Source organism: Mesoplodon bidens (assembly GCF_964165515.1).
Source record: "Mesoplodon bidens genome assembly, chromosome: 19".
NCBI classification, from domain to species: Eukaryota; Metazoa; Chordata; class Mammalia; order Artiodactyla; family Ziphiidae; genus Mesoplodon; species Mesoplodon bidens.
The window spans coordinates 9,982,641-9,999,043 of NC_138179.1; the positions used below are offsets into that span (position 1 = coordinate 9,982,641).

The window sequence follows — 16,403 nt, forward strand, 5'->3', positions numbered from 1 at the left end:
AAGGACTGCTGAGATGGAGAGTCTCAAGATGGATACGGAAATGCTCTATCCCGAGATAATTGTAGAAGTGGGCAAAGTCACTCTTGGAGAAGAAAACAGGAAGAAGATGACCAATAGCTATTTGAAAAGAACTGAGAATTCTAAAATCATCCAAGCGACATGTGCACTGCTAAATTCTGGAGGGGGTGTGATCAAAGCAGAGATTGATGATAAAACCTACAGTTACCGATTCCATGGGCTGGGACAGGACCTGGAAACTTCTTTTCAAAAGCTCCTTCCTTCAGGTTCACAGAAATACCTTGACTACATGCAGCAGGGGCACAGTCTTATGATTTTTGTGAAGTCCTGGAGCCCAGATGTCTTCAGCCTCCCCCTAAGGATTTGCAGCTTGCGCTCCAATTTATTTCAGAGAGCTGTGACTTCCACCGTCAACTTGAGTGCCACCAGTGCCCTGGAGCTCCTCCAAGAGAAGCAGTCCAGAGCTCAAAGAGGAAGATCAAAGGTGCAGGAGCTGCATTCTCAGAAAGCTCTTGACAAATACATTCAGGAAGAGGAAGATATGAGGATGTGTGCCTCAGAATTTGTTAAAAAAGATAAACTCATGTATAAGGAGAAACTCGACTTCAGTGAGTCCACACATGTCGAGCTTAAAAGGTTCACCACCAAAAAGATCGTCCCTCGGATTAAAGAAATGCTGCCCCATTATGTTTCTGCATTTGCCAACACCCATGGGGGATACCTAATTATCGGGGTGGATGATAAGAGCAAAGAAGTGTTTGGATGTAAGAGAGAAAAAGTGAACCCTGAATTATTAAAAAAAGAAATAGAAAACTGCATAGAAAAATTGCCTACATTCCACTTCTGCTGTGAGAAGCCAAAGGTGAATTTCACTACCAAAATCTTGAATGTGTACCAAAAAGATGTCCTGTATGGTCATGTCTGTGTGGTACACGTGGAGCCCTTCTGCTGTGTAGTATTCACAGAGGCCCCAGATTCCTGGGTCATCAGGGACAATTCTGTCACAAGGCTGACGGCTGAACAGTGGGTAGCCATGATGCTGGATATTCAATCAGGTAAAGCAGACAAGAAGTCATTGTCCAGTCAGCAGGGAGGAACCCCTTCTCTGCCTTCTTTTGGGTATTTGGTCAATATTTTGGTCAGAGAATAGAAAGCTGGTTTTGCTTACAAACCTTCTATTAAAGGGTTATTTTCTAACATTTTTAGTTCCAAAGACTCAGAATATGAACTGTGTGAGGTCAAGAAATGCTTGGATTTTCATCTCTTTGGGGAAAGTTATAGTATGCCATCAGCCATGAACTCATGAAAGTTCCTTTTTATGCACTGTAAAGGTCTGCTGAAAAAAAAATTGCAGGCCGATAGTCTTAGTCTAAAACATTCATCAATAGTCTCTCTCTAAAGACGATATTTCAGAGAAACATGGTTTAAGAAAGACTCTCCACTAATTCTTTCAAGGGAAACTTGTTGACAAATTTGAATTGTTTCAGTAACATTAGGAGCCAGTACCTTGAACCACTAGGCTGAGGGCACCACCAAGTGGAGAAAAACTTAATGCAAAAGAAGGTGCCTGGGACCGGCTTCCCTGGTGGTGCAGTGGTTGAGAGTCCGCTTGCCAATACAGCAGACCCGGGTTCGTGCCGTGATCCGGAAAAATCCCATATGCCGCAGAGCGGCTAGGCCCGTGAGCCATGGCTGCTGAGCCATGGCTGCTGAGCCTGCGCGTCTGGAGCCGCAATGGGAGAGGCCATAACAGTGAAAGGCCCACATGCCACCCCCCCCCCAAAAAAAAAGGTGCTGGGGAGGGGATGGTGGTGGGCGAGGAGGACTCCTTTTTTTTCACTTCCTTACAGTTTTGCTGAGCATCAGCCCTGGTGATTTCAGATCAATCCATAAAGGACTTAATGGGCTGAATGAAGTTTATCGGTTTGCCTTCATGGTCAGTAAGTTCCAGATTTGATCAAAGAAGCTCAGATCAAGACTTCAGTGATTTTATTGGATGATACTTTCTCTTATCTTAAATTTGTTTGAGTTTACTTACACACACACACACACACACACACACACACACACACACACACACATAAACCCCAAACTAGAGATCCTACCACTTTCCATTCCATCTAAACTTTGGGGTGGGGGGGACTTTAACAACTATAATAATATTTTTAAAATACTGTGCTTACTTTTTCTGACACCACCCTACCACCACCACTACCACCACTACTGGAAGCCTTTTATTCTTAGAGGTGACCTGGAACCAGAATATTAGAGTTGGAAGGAACCTTAGGGATCCCCTGCTCACCCTTGCACGAGAGAGGTGAAATGACTTGCCCAAGATAAGTCACAGGAGACTTAGAAGATGCATGGCCCTACAGGAGTCCCAGACCTCTTTTCCTAACATGTGTGAACTGTTTGAGGCATAGAAAGAATGAGAACAGCTCAGGCATGACACACACCATATGTCAACAGTAGGAAGAGCAATAGAAACATTCTTTAACTTTTTTTTTTTTCATCTGAAACAACTCTCCATGGATTTGTTTAGCTCCTTCCAGTTTGGCCGCAGACTACAGCCTTCACCTGATTTCACCAGCTTCATCTACACGAAGAAGCCCGTCATCTCCCATCAAAGTCCTGGAATTTAAGGGGGCTCTACAACAATGCTTGTTTCCAGGTATTCCTTCTTGATTTCAGCTGAGGAGATTATTTATTTTCTAAAATTAAGTTGGGAGGAATTGGTAGCAATTCGTCCAAGCCTTTCTCCTTAGAGAAGGTCAAATGTAGGGCTTAGCAGATACAATTGTCCTGAATTAATATACATGGTGAATTCTTGATTTCAGTCATCAAATCCACCCTACACCTCTGTGCGTTTTGGGCTTCCAGTCACAGATGGCTTTTGCTCTCCAAATATGAGAGAATACATTTGAAAGAGCTGCCCCCTGGCTTTCCAAGGCAGAAGGAGGTGAGCCTTGGGGTCACCTAGACTCTTCCTAAGGCAGAGTTTCTCAGTCTTGACCCTATTGATATTTAGATCAGATAATTCTTTGTTAGGGAGGCTGCCCTGAGAATTGTAGGATGTTTGGCCGCATTCCTGGCCTCTAGCCACTAGATGTCAGTGGCACCTCTCCAGCTATGAAAAATCAAATCATTTCCAGATATTGCCAAATACCCCGGGGCGGGGGGCAAAATTGCTGCAGGAAAAAGAAAGTTCTTAGTTTCCCAAAAGCACCAGGTTCTCTCTCTGTCTCTCTCTCTCTGTCTCTCTCTCTCTCTCTCTCTCTCTCACACACACACACACACACACCCTTAACAGGAAGGAATACCTTCCTAGTACTACTGGACCATTTGGGGTTGAGAAGAGAGTGCTAGAAGGCTGTTCTGTGAAGACCCCTCCCTGATTGCCTTCCCCTGTATGAGAGCTGCCAGAAACAGGGACTTCTCAGCCCTGGCCTGTGAAGAGGAGATGCTTTCTTTGCAGACAAGGAAACCCATAGTTCCATGGCTAGGCTCATCTCTTCTTACGATGTTGCAGGAATACTTAAATATCCTTTGTAAATTTTAGTAACTTCTATTCCTTGCGTTTTCAGTGACACAGGAAGAGATACAATTTAAACCAGAATCCCTCTGTAAGAAGCTCTTCTCAGATCATAAAGGACTGGAGAAATTAATGAAGACACAGATATATCCTTGTTCTCAGGGGTTTGTGATATTTTCCAAAAGCTGGGCTAGTGATGTTGGCTTCAGGAAGGAGCAGAATGTCCTGTGTGATGCTCTCCTAATAGCAGTAAACAGCCCCCTTGTACTCTATACAATCTTAACAGACCCCACGTGGATTGGGGGGCTTGTGTACGCCCGGAACACTGCTCGTCAGTTAAAGCAGAAACTGGGAACTGTTGGTGGTTACACAGGGAAACTGTGTGTCATCCCAAGGCTGATACACCTGCCCAGCACACGGTGTAGACCCGGTGAAATCCCCATGCACTATCCCCGAGCCTACAGGCTTGCTGATGAGGATGAAATGGAAAATTTGTTGCAGGCCCTTATCGTCGTCTCGCTCTGCTCTCGATCTCTTCTGAGTGACCAGCTGGGCTGTGAATATTTCAATTTGCTTGTAGCAGAGCAGTGCGAGCTGCTTTCAGAGAGCCTTCAGGAGACACGAGAATTGTTCCTCCACTGCTTTCCAGGAAGCAGGAAGACTGCCCTGGCCATAAAGATCATGGAGAAAATTAAGGACTTGTTCCACTGCAAGCCCAAAGAGATCCTCTACGTTTGTGAAAGTGACGCCTTAAAGGATTTTGTGACGTAAGAGTTTCACTAACTAAACACAATAAACACATTTAATCAGTCTTTCAACAGTATCACACAAGTAATTTGTGTCTTTAGTTTAAGATTTTGCAATGCCTTTGCTGCATATGGACAAGAGCCCAAACTGTATACACGTTTGCAAGTGATCAAGTAGTTGAGCTAGAAAACGGCACTTTGCAATGTTCAGGCTTAAACATCTCATTAGAAATTAGCTACGTATGCATAACTTCAAGTTTATATAACTAGAAACATTTTCCCCCCACAATCTATGGCCTTAAATTTAAGAAAGGTTGAAACGAACCTATCTTGTTTCACATATACTTTTTGCTTGATATTTAGTGCTTTAAAGTCATAGGGTATTTCAGTCAATTAGACATTACACCTAATGGGAACTTGAATTTAAATACCATTTATTTCGTTTATAAAATATTTTTACTTGTTTGACTTGTTCTGAGTCAATAATTTTAGAAAACATGCACATTTGCTTCTGATTTAAATCTTTAGCTTTCGATTTAGTAAAAGAAATTGGTTGTTAGTCAATCCAGAAAATGAGGGCTTTTAATTTTGACTTGCTTATTTATTCAACTAATCTTTTTGAGCACTATTTATATGCTAGGTACTGTGTACATTTAGTGTTAGAGGAGAAAAACATATTGCAGACCTTGCCGTAAAGCCCAATAAGAGAGACAAAGAGAAAAATAAGCAATGGGAGTGTTGTGTAACTAGTATGATACTAAAGATATGCTTAACTTGGGCTGGAGATTGGTCAGCAAATACTCCCCAGTGAAGGAGATCTTGACTTCCTTCTTAAGAAGTGAGTAGAAGAAGTGAATAAAATGGGGGCTTTTTAGGCAAAGGGCACAGCAAGTGCAAAGGCATGGAGATTAGAGAATCAGAATGGTAGGTCTGCCTGGAGCCATGAGGGACTGTGGGTATGCGACAGATGATGAAGTTGCAAAGGAGGCAGATGCCAGACTATGAAGGATCTTGTAAACTGTGTTAAAGGCTACGTTCTTTATTATGCTTTACAGGTATAAGTTTTTAAATATCCCCAGTCAAAAGGCAAATTCAATTAAACAAACATCTATGAACTTAATGTGAGTGGGTTATGGAGATGACTAAGGATCAATGTTTTTCTTCAAGAAGTCTACAGAGTCCAACCTGGAAGAGAGGAACGTGAATAGTTATGATTCAGGACATAGGGAGTAAAGCCCCAGGGACTGCACATGCAGTCCCACATCTGCAGGGATGGGTGATATGACTTGAATCCAAATTAGAGGTGGCAAGAAACAACACAGTTTGTTTAAAGAAAAAAGTACACACACACACACACACACACACACACGTATGCTAAAACATACTATAAAGGAAAATTGAGCTAAGTAAGTAGGATTGGTAGCTCCATAGAGGCAAAGCCCTGCAGACTTGGTACCCTACTTGACATGTCATGGAACTCAGCTACCTCTTCATGTTTTCCTTACCAAAATCTAAAGAGGCTTCTGCTTTTGTACAAGTAAGTGGGGAAATAGGATTTTCTTTACAGGAACTTGTATGAGCCCATACCTCTTTTGCATACGAAAATTATGATATGCCTCTAGGTGACTGTTCTCCAGCTCTAAAAAAGACAGAAAGTAAAGAAATAGTAGTAACAAGTGTAAATTCCTTTTGAGATTTCCTTTAGATGTAAGGAATTTACCTTCAGGGATTGTCAAGCAGCAGAAATGGACTATGGTAGAAATAATAAAATCTCCTACCTGGGTTCATTTCAAAAGTTTCGCATGCAGATTTAACTTGATAACCCCAAAGAGTAGGGTTTGCAATTATGTATTCTGTCTATCAAGGTAACTTGTAAGTAGAGCATTTTTTGTAGTTATTGAATCAGTCTCCAGATGAGAACCAGTCTCTAATGCTAATCCAGAGAGTAATAAATGCATGGTATTTCCTTTGTTTATATGCCTGAAGCCCTATTTTCTCCTTCACCCTTACAGCCAGCAAACCACCTGCCAAGCTGTGACCCGGAAAACCTTCATGCGAGGGGAGTTCCCAAAGATCAAACACATAGTGATGGATGAGACTGAGAATTTCTGCAGTAAATATGGTGACTGGTACATGAAGGCTAGGAGCATCACCCATCCAAAGGTGAGGGGCGCTGGAAGTGAAAACCTTCACCACGGGATTCTCTGGCTTTTTCTGGACCCTTTCCAAGTCCGTCACGCAGATATCAATGGCCTTCCCCCTCCATCTGCTCAGTTTCCTCGAAAAACAATCACCAACGGGATCCACTGTGCTCTGGAAATAGCGATGCTGATGAAAGAAGAAATGAAGAGGATCAAAGAAAATCCTCACCCCAACGTGTCTCCAGACACATTGGCATCATTTAGGGAAGCTGCCTATGAGGAAGCAATGTGCGCTCAGGCTCTGCCTGGGGTGTGTGAGACAGAGACGAACCTGACCACAGAAGAAATGGCGAAACACGTGGCAGAAAGATGTCACAACCTGTTCCAATGTGGATATCTGCCCAAAGATATAGCAATTCTGTGCAGGCGAGGGGAGGACAGAGGACGCTATGAGCCTGCACTACGAAGAGCAATGGAATTATGTGAGACCCACGGAGCAGTGAAGGTCGTGTTCAGCCAGGTCTCTGGTGTTTTGGATGGTCACATCGTTTTAGACAGTATTCAGCAGTTTTCAGGCCTGGAGAGGAATATTGTGTTTGGGCTTAGTCCAGAATATGCCCTGTCAGAGGAAGTTCATAAGCTCTGTTTTGCCTCGAGAGCCATTAAACACCTATACCTGCTCTATGAAAAGAGGGCAACCTTCTGAAAATTATTTCAAACAGTCCAGGAAGGGAGAAAGAGCAGAGTCCCTGCTCCCAGGCAGGTGGCAGCTGTGCCTTTTCATGTGTTACAAGTGAGGAAATCAAGGCACAGTCAGAATAGCAGGGAGCCACAGAAATGTCTCTTGGGACTGGGCCTTTCAGTCTGTTTGCAGTGTCACTGTCCTTTTACCACTCCACTCCACCTCTTCCCTGGTCCTTATCACTGGTGCCTTGCCTCTGGTTTTTCTAGTCCAATCCAGCTTCCATCTTGTCAACCACAGAAGTCCTCCTCAAATACAGAACTGACTTTGTGACATCCCTGCTAATGTATCCCCAGGGAGTCCCCGCAGTCAAACCAAACTAATTTTCAAGGCTTTCCAGGATACACCCTGACCTACTGTCCTAATGCATCCTTTATTATACCTCTATCTCCCAGTGTTTCTAACGCACCCCAGCCCTTGCTGGCCTATTTTGGGGGTGGGGTAGGGTGCCCTCCAGGCACAAATCCAGGAGAAAGTGAGGAAATATTCTTTTTGGCTATAATTTCAGATAAAGCCCATCATCTTTCCAAGAGGTGGAAGAGCAGGCGGGGCTTGGAAAAGTGCTCTTAGCTGCCTCTCTGAACTGCTCAGGCCCCCAAGCCAGCCAGTCTGCACCTAGTGGTCGGCTCTCCTGATACTGGATTGAACAGAAGAACCTCCCCCCTTACTCCTGTTGCTCCAGCTACCTGATATTTCGTCATTTTTACCTTTCCTTGGGGGCTTTAGGGTACTTTTAGATAGGAGAAAATAAAGTTCAGCAATTAATTAGTTTTTGATGAAGCAAAAGATACCAGCGTTTTAACATACGGAGAATGGGAAATGTGTGAATTCTCTAAAAATAAAGAGTCAAAAGTGGAGGAGGATTGAGGGAATGGAGAGAACGGGGGTCTGCTAAATTTTAGTCGTAAGCCTCGGTGCCATTTGACTTTGAACTATTTGCATACATTGTATAATTTTTGATAAAATAATTGATTTTTTAAAACAAATTAATTGTTTTAAATATTGCATTTGAGAGTCTTTGTCAGTTCTATGCAGACAGTTTGGTCGGGCTCAAAGTAGAAGGCCTAATCCAGTGGTTCTCAACACTGGCTGCTCATTATAACCATCTGGGGAGCTTTAAAAAATAGCAGTGATCAGGCCAGAAACGAGACCAGTTAAATCAGCATCTCTGGGCATGGGCCTGGGCAACGGTATTTCTTAAAAGTTGTCCAGGGACTTCCCTGATGGCGCAGTGGTTAAGAATCTGCCTGCCAATGCAGGGGACATGGGGTCAAGCCCTGGTCCGGGAAGATCCCGCATGCCGCGGAGCAACTAAGCCCGTGCGCCACAACTACAGAGCCCGTGCTCTAGAGACTGTGAGCCACAACTACTGAGCCCACGTGCCACAACTACTGAAACTACTGAAGCCTGCAAGCCTAGAGCCCACGCTCCATAACAAGAAGCCACCGAAATCAGAAGCCCGCGCACCACAACAAAGAGCAGCCCCCGCTCTCCACAACTAGAGAAAGCCTGCACGCAGCAACGAAGACCCAACGCAGCCATAAATAAATAAATAAAAGTTGTCCGGATGATTCCAATGTGCCACCAGGGTTCAGAACTCGTGAATCTTTCTTCTAGTCTGTTCTTTCTGTCCCCAAATGTATGTGTACAGATTTCTCTTCACAGTAGACCGGGAGACCCCTGACAGTAAGGATGGCACTTACACATCTTTATTTCCCTGAAAGTAACTAGTGCAGCACCTTGAACATGGCAGGTGCTCAGTAATTATTTACTGAATGAACTTGCTGCTTTCAGAGAATCAGAATCTACTAGGACAATGCTTCTAGCCAATGGAATGAATATCTAACTTTGGAGACTTCAAAGAGGTCAGTGTGGAAAATAATCAACACTGCCATAATGGAGAATAAGAGAATAAAGGAATTTAAACTGTTTTTAGGCAACAGCTCAAGGTCCATGTTGATGGAAGTTTGTTAGATTTGAGTTTGAGATTAGGAACTGGTGGGGACTAAGAATAAATGGCTAACTTGAGTACACTTAGAATTCTACATTTTTCCTACAGACCCTTAATATAATAGATAAAACAATTCGTTTGGTGAAATAACATGCCTGCTGTGAGAAGCTTCTAAAACTTACTTTAAAAAAGAAAGGTACTATATTATGTAAGTTTGAGAAATGGAGAAAGGCAAAATAAACAGTTCTTAGCCACTTGTTATCCAGTCATGATTTTTTAAATTTTTGCTTATTTATTTCTATTCTTTGTTGACTTGCAAAAAATATTTTTACATAGTTATGATCAAGTTGTACAATCAATTTTATACCCTGTGCCTGTGTTTTTTCCATGTAATCTTTTTGTGAGGCACTGTTGTAGACTGTATTATTCTTCCCAGTACTTCATCACTCCCTACACCTATACCATGTGTAGTTCCTGAGATTACAGCTGGAGTATATTTTCCACCCCCTTGATGTCAGCTTGGCTGTATGACTTTATTTGGCCAATGAAATGTTAGTAGTTGTGATGTGTACAGAGGCTTTACCCATTTCAGTGCTGGGTCTGCTCTCTTGGGCTTCTGCTACCACCTTGTAAAGATGATGTCTTGGGCAGCCCACCAGTCGCGGAGGAATGAGAGATGTGAGCTCAACTTATGGCTGGAGCCAAGTTCCACTGATCCCGACAAGATTAGCCAAAATCCAGCTGACCTGCAAATGCAGAAGTGAGAAAAAAAGACCTACTGTATGACTGAGATTCTAAGCTTGTTGTTTGTTTTGCAGCAGTAGCTGACTAATGCAGGCATTTCCCCATGTTGTAGTGTAGTCTTCAAAATGATCATTTTTAATGGTTGCACAGTATCCCAGAAGATTATACAAAATTTCAGTAATCATCCTCCTAATAATCTGGGTAACTAGCAATTTTACACTATTAAAATCAAGCCAGGCACATACTCTACTCAGGCATATGACCTTTCTTTCCTTGGTATATTTATGAATCCCGAGAGGTGAAATGACTGGCTCAAAAAGGTGACCTCGATAAAAGATTCACCTATTCGTACTGTACATAACAACATACAGATTTGTTGCCTTAAGCAAGAGAACAAAATGCTGGCATCAGGTTTTGATGACAAAAGAGGCACTGGCATCTCAGAAACAGGTGGCTCAGAGCACGCTGTCTGCATGCAGTAAAACCAAGGCCCATCACCATAACCCAGACCCTCAGAGGAAGAATCTAACTTGGAAAATTACAGATGGGAACATGGATTATGTAACCTTAACATTATATATAAATAAAAAGCTCTGGTCACTTGAAACCAATGTAGGGTGTTATCCCAGAGAAAAGAAAAGGCAGGATACCTCTAATCATCAATAGCACTCTGGTTTTTTTTTTTGGCCACACTGCGTGGCTTGCGGAATCTTAGTTCCCCCGACCAGGGAGCGAATCCACGCCCCCTGCAGTGGAAGTGCGGAATCCTAACCACTGGACCGCCAGAGAATTCCCATATAGGACTTGTTTTGAAGAAAGACTCTGCCATCTATGAAATGGAAAGAGGAAGAACCAGAGAGGTAAACTAGATTTCTTATGAAGCTGAGCTGCCTCAGTTTCCCCAAGGTTTTGGAGAGGCTGAACATCAAATTATTTTCAAGAAGCTTCAATTTGAAATAAACACAAAATTTATAATAACCGTATGTTACTATTTACTGAGATGTTACTACAACCAGCTACTATTTGCTAATGCTTTGCATACATTCTCACAACAACTCATATGAGGTATACCATATACATGTTATCAACACTTCATAGATGGTAAAACCGAGGCGCAGAGAATTTAATTTTCTGAAAGGCACATGTCTAGTAAGTGTCCAAGCTGGATAAATATAACATTTAAATAGATTTAGTCATCTCAGCTCTGAGAATGTAGAAATACTCTGAAGATACTCTCCAGAGGCGAGAATACTCATGTTTGCTAACAGGATCCTTGGTCAAGCTCTCATCTCTAGAAAGCATTGGCCTCCACTGCAAGTGAAAACAGCTGAGTAGTCTATACTGTTTCCTATGCTTAATATCTGTCAGTTCTCCCAGAGCCTTCTGATCGTTCTGGAAAAATCTGAATTTCTTCTTCTGCAAAGCTCAGGATCAGACTCAGGTCATATTCCTGACCTGTCCAAAGTCAGGGACTCCTAACATGAACTGGCAAATCCCCTCCGAGGCTGCTGCATCTTGGCTTCTCCCACTGCAAACTTGGAGGAGTTTCCTGGTGATTTAGTGTAAAACCCCCATTTTCCTCCATTTTGCAAAGTCCCTTGGTGGGGGGAGGGGAGAAATATACATCTATCTTGCTGGTTTTCAAATGGAATGGGCATTTAAAAGTTCCAGAGACAGTGTTTTCCTTCTGAATCTACCTCATGCACAAGCGGAAGGAGAATCAAGCTGCCTCTTAGTTCAGTCTCTTCAGCTGACAGAGGTGACATGATTTTGAAATAAATGGGATCAGTTTTCAATTTTGTTCCTTCTTTCATTCTCAGCCTAAAATGGAAGTGAAGAATGAGGAATTAGGACACAGCCGCTACGTTCGTCCTCTTTTTATTGTTTATTGCTTCAGAATCATCTCAGACCATTTGCATTTAAAGTCCACCTTCACCTCTGCTTTAATCAGGGAAAGTTGTCTTCTTTGCCCAATTATACAGCTTGGAAGAAGCATGTCTTGGGTCGGGGGGAATGAGGGAAGCACGGGCTCCCTTCCAAGACAGCCAGATATGACAAATAAACCCCATCAGTCAATGGCTAATACATCAAAATGCCTCTACAGCTCCATCCCTGTATCCTCTGATACCTAAGATTATAGCTAACATATAGTGAGGGCTTACTATGTGTCAGATACTGTGCAAAATGTTTTAAATACATTATATCTTTTCTCATCCCCTCAATCTTTGAATTATGTATAGCAGCCTCAAGCAAGGTAGGATAATGTCGTGTTAAGAGCTTGACTCCTAGGGTCAGATTGACCAGAGCTTTCAGTTCCAACCATATTTCTTCATCAGCTGAATGACCTCAGGCAAGTTAATTTCCCCCTTTAAGACTCAGCTTTCTCATTTGTAAAACAAATAAAATTCATACCTATGCCTTAGATAAAGATGAAGGTTGAAATAAATAATATATTTAAATAAAGCCTGGCATATGGAAGGCTCTCAATAAATTTTGGCCCTGATTACCTTTAATTTACAGTTGAGGAAAATGTGCCTTGCCTGAGACCACCTAGTACATTCTGAACCCAAGATCTGAACCCATGTCTGCCTGACTCCAAAGTCTACTTTAGCCTCTATGCTATTCTGCCTTCCTGCACGTCAAAGCTAAATGCATGAGTCTCCATGTTAACAGTAATTTATTTGCTTTGATATGGAGACTAGGATGGGATATACTCAGAATATTTGTGATATTAAGCAACATGGCTATTGTTAGCTTCTAAAACTTTTCTACAAAATCAGTATGATAACAAAAATGACTCACCTAACAGAAATGTTTAGAGAAAAGTGATTTCTACAGTAAGGAACTTTATAAAAATATACCTTTCATAGGGGCTTCCCTGGTGGCGCAGTGGTTAAGAATCCGCCTGCCAATGCAGGAGACATGGGTTCGAGCCCTGGTCTGGGAAGATCCCTCATGCTGCAGAGTAACTAAGCCCGTGCGCCACAACTACTGAGCCTGCGCTCAAGAGCCCACAAGCCACGACTACTGAAACCCGCGTGCCTAGAGCCCGTGCTCCACAACGAGAAGCCACCGCAGTGAGAAGCCCGCACACCACAATGAAGAGGAGCCCCCGCTCGCCGCAACCAGAGAAAAGCCCACGTGCAGCAACGAAGACCCAACGCAGCCAAAAATAAAATAAATAAAATAAAATAAATTTATTAAAAATATATATATACCTTTCATTACGAGGTCTATATAATGACATTACAGAAAGATTAAAAAGTAGAGAATGACAATGGAATATTACTCAGCCATAAAAAGAAACGAAATTGAGTTATTTGTAGGGAGGTGGATGGACCTAGAGTCTGTCATACAGAGTGAAGTAAGTCAGAAAGAGAAAAACAAATACCGTATGCTAACACATATATATGGAATCTAAAAAAAAAAAAAAAAAGGTTCTGAAGAACCTAGGGGCAGGACAGGAATAAAGACACAGACATAGAGAATGGACTTGAGGACACAGGGAGAGGGAAGGGTAAGCTGGGACGAAGTGAGAGAGTGGCATGGACATATATACACTACCAAATGTAAAACAGATAGGTAGTGGGAAGCAGCTGCATAGCACAGGGAGATCAGCTTGGTGCTTTGTGACCACCTAGAGGGGTGGGATAGGGAGGGTGGGAGGGAAGGAGACGCCAAGAGAGAAGAGATATGGGAACATATGTATATGTGTAACTGATTCACTTTGTTATAAAGCAGAAACTAACACACCATTGTAAAGCAATTATGCTCCAATAAAGATGTTAAAATAAATTTAAAAAAAAGCAGAGAATGACAGGGAATTCCCTGGTGGTCCAGAGATTAGGACTCCATGCTTTCACTGCTGAAGGCCCAGGTTTGGTCCTTGGTCTGAGGACTAAGGTCCCACAAGCTGTGTGATGTGGCCAAAAAAAAAAAAAAAGGTAGAGAATGAGAAAACTCCTTCCTACCACTGTATCATACAGTTGCTTTCACTTTTGCTTATTCATTTCCAGTGTTAGTCCATTGGCAGATATATTGTAGCAAAGTTGTACTCATAGTATACACTGTGTTTTGCATCCTGTTGGGGTCAGTTGTTCTGGAGGGCCCTTCCCACTCTGCAGTTTCCCACTGAGACACTGTCCACATTGCAGCCTAAGGAGGGGTGACTCCTGGCACAGCAGATCCTCTAATGTTCCAGTTGATTTCTTGGCCAAACCCACCTGAATTCACGCCTACAGAAAGAAAGATGATGATGGGCAAGTAAAAGATACAGAAACTCTTCACCAAACTCCATCACATACGGAGGGAGGGGTGGAGTGAAGACATTTTAGGCAACTCAGCAACAGAGTAACACGAGTAGGACGGACGCATTCTTCTCCCCACATTTCCCCACATGTCAGTGTGAGAAGCTGCCATTGGTGGTTGTGCCCTCCCTCAAGGGTGCCTGTTGCCAGGCACACAATGCAGGAGGTCTGTAAAACAGACTGTTCCTTCAAAGATACCTAAACAGTGTTGTCCAAATTTTCCTGATAAGAATCACCTGGTGTGGTTGTTAAAGTTCCAGATCCTAGGGCTTCCCTGGTGGCGCAGTGGTTGAGAGTCCTCCTGCCGAGGCAGGGGACACGGGTTCGTGCCCTGGTCCGGGAAGATCCCGCATGCCGCGGAGCGGCTGGGCCTGTGAGCCATGGCCGCTGAGCCTGCGCGTCCGGAGCCTGTGCTCTGCAACGGGAGAGGCCACAACAGTGAGAGGCCCACGTACCAAAAAAAAAAAAAAAAAAAATTCCAGATCCTAGGCCCCTCTCAGCTCTTGGGCAGGGGCCTAAGGCTCTGGAATTTGGAGATCATTTAGGAAATGTTGTATTGACTGTTGAAATGGGTGGAGACCGTGACTGAATTACAGGAAGAACACCCACTCACTACTTACAGTGCTACCCAGGAATGACCAGAACGTCCATCAGACTGAGCTTGGAGGAAGTACCCATGTACTTGTGTGGGTTTCAGAGCCAAATGTGACAAGGTTCAAATATAGCCTCAGGTACCCAAATGTGATCTGGGCAGGTTAACTGCTCTTTCTTACATAAAATGGAAATAACAATATTATAGCCATGTCTCAGACGGTTGTCATAAAGATTCAATGCTGTGTTCCATGTGCTTGGTACAAAATCCAAGTGTCGACAAACAGTAGCTATTAAACCACTACTAAATTCTCAGTGCCTGGCATGTGATGAAACACTGCTACTTAACCTTTCTGAAGCCTAGGTATAAGAGATGTCAGGAAGGGGGAAATTTCCCCCCTACCCCTCGAGTTCTTTTCGCTGAAGATTGACACAAGACAAATTAACAGGAGAAAAAAAATTAATTAGAATGCCGAGAGGTCTCATAGAAATGCCTCCCCAAGTGACTAAAGAAGGCTGTTCATATAACATTTTTAGGCAGAGAAACAATTATTTGTGAAGATTTAACAAAGGGGTTTGTGCTTGGGGTAGCCAACTCAGGAAGGAACAGAGTTTGCTTATTTGGCTTTCTTAGCCTTGAATTCCTTAACTAGTGATAAGGATACTTTCTAATCTCCTGGTATAGGGAGGATACTTTCACACAGGAGATTTCTTTTCTACTTTCTGGGGGAAAATGGGGTGGGGGGGTCAGAATGTTTTTTTTAATATCAGTCTTTCCCTCACCAGCTGTTTCTCAAGTAATTTTCACTCAGAATAATCAATATGCCATTGTGGCATACCTTGGGGCAGCCTGCTCTGAACCCCAACACAGGGGTACTATGAAATGCTGGCCTAATACTAAATCCTCTGCGAATGGTGGCTGTTAAAATATGCCCTGGAGATTAGATAGTAATAATATATCAGTGTTTATTTCCTGATTTTGATGATTGTACTGTGGTTATGTAGAATAATGTGTTCAGGGATAGTGGGAAACCAGGTTAGTAATTTACCTTCGAATAATTCAAGAAAAAGTTATTTATACTGTACTTGCAAATTTTCTGCCAGTTTGAAATTGTTTCCAAATAAAAACATTATACAAAAATGTACACTATTAATAATGTACTATTTATAATATAATATGTACTTCTTTGATTTTCATTTCTGATACCTTGTAGAGATACCTTGTAGATACCTTGTAGAGATATAAGAGAAAAATGTGGAGAAATGGCAATAAATCCAATTGTTAATTATTAAAAAACAAAAAGACATCCTCTGGACCCTGCTGAGTTTTTCTCACTGGACATGTCTCAAGTATAATTTTTTAAAAAATGCTGTGTCTCTGGGGTAATTTGTGGGATGTATTGCTTTTTTGCAATCAGATAATTACCTGCTCTGTTTGCCGCATGTAGGCAACATCATGAAGTGATAATGCTCGCCATATTAGAACCAGATTTGGTACAAACTGGATTTGTGTGGCAGTCTGTAATAGTAGTAATTTCTAGGACAATTCACCATGAATAGTGAGCTGAGAGATTGTAACAATGGGAGACAGGAAATATGGGAGTCCAGTAGTTCCCGAACCTGGCTGACCA

The 16,403-nt window shown here is 42.6% G+C and overlaps 1 protein-coding gene and 1 long non-coding RNA gene across 2 annotated transcripts in view; one reads left to right on the forward strand and one right to left on the reverse strand.

The window, feature by feature from the left end:
* On the forward strand, nt 1-7,143 carry LOC308606930 (protein SLFN14-like; the record flags this gene model as incomplete). Its single annotated transcript, XM_081218435.1, has 4 exons — nt 1-1,073; nt 2,561-2,689; nt 3,603-4,317; nt 6,309-7,143. Exons 1-4 carry the CDS (start codon nt 14-16, stop codon nt 7,141-7,143), a joined length of 2,739 nt encoding a protein of 912 aa, XP_081074561.1. The 5' UTR covers nt 1-13.
* Nucleotides 6,538-16,403, reverse strand: part of LOC308606943 — a 13,966-nt gene continuing 4,100 nt past the window's right edge. The window contains exons 2-3 of the long non-coding RNA XR_014013923.1: nt 9,714-9,876; nt 6,538-6,624 (exon numbers count right to left, since the gene is read on the reverse strand). This is a non-coding gene — a long non-coding RNA (uncharacterized lncRNA). The remainder of the gene's footprint in view (nt 6,625-9,713; nt 9,877-16,403) is intronic.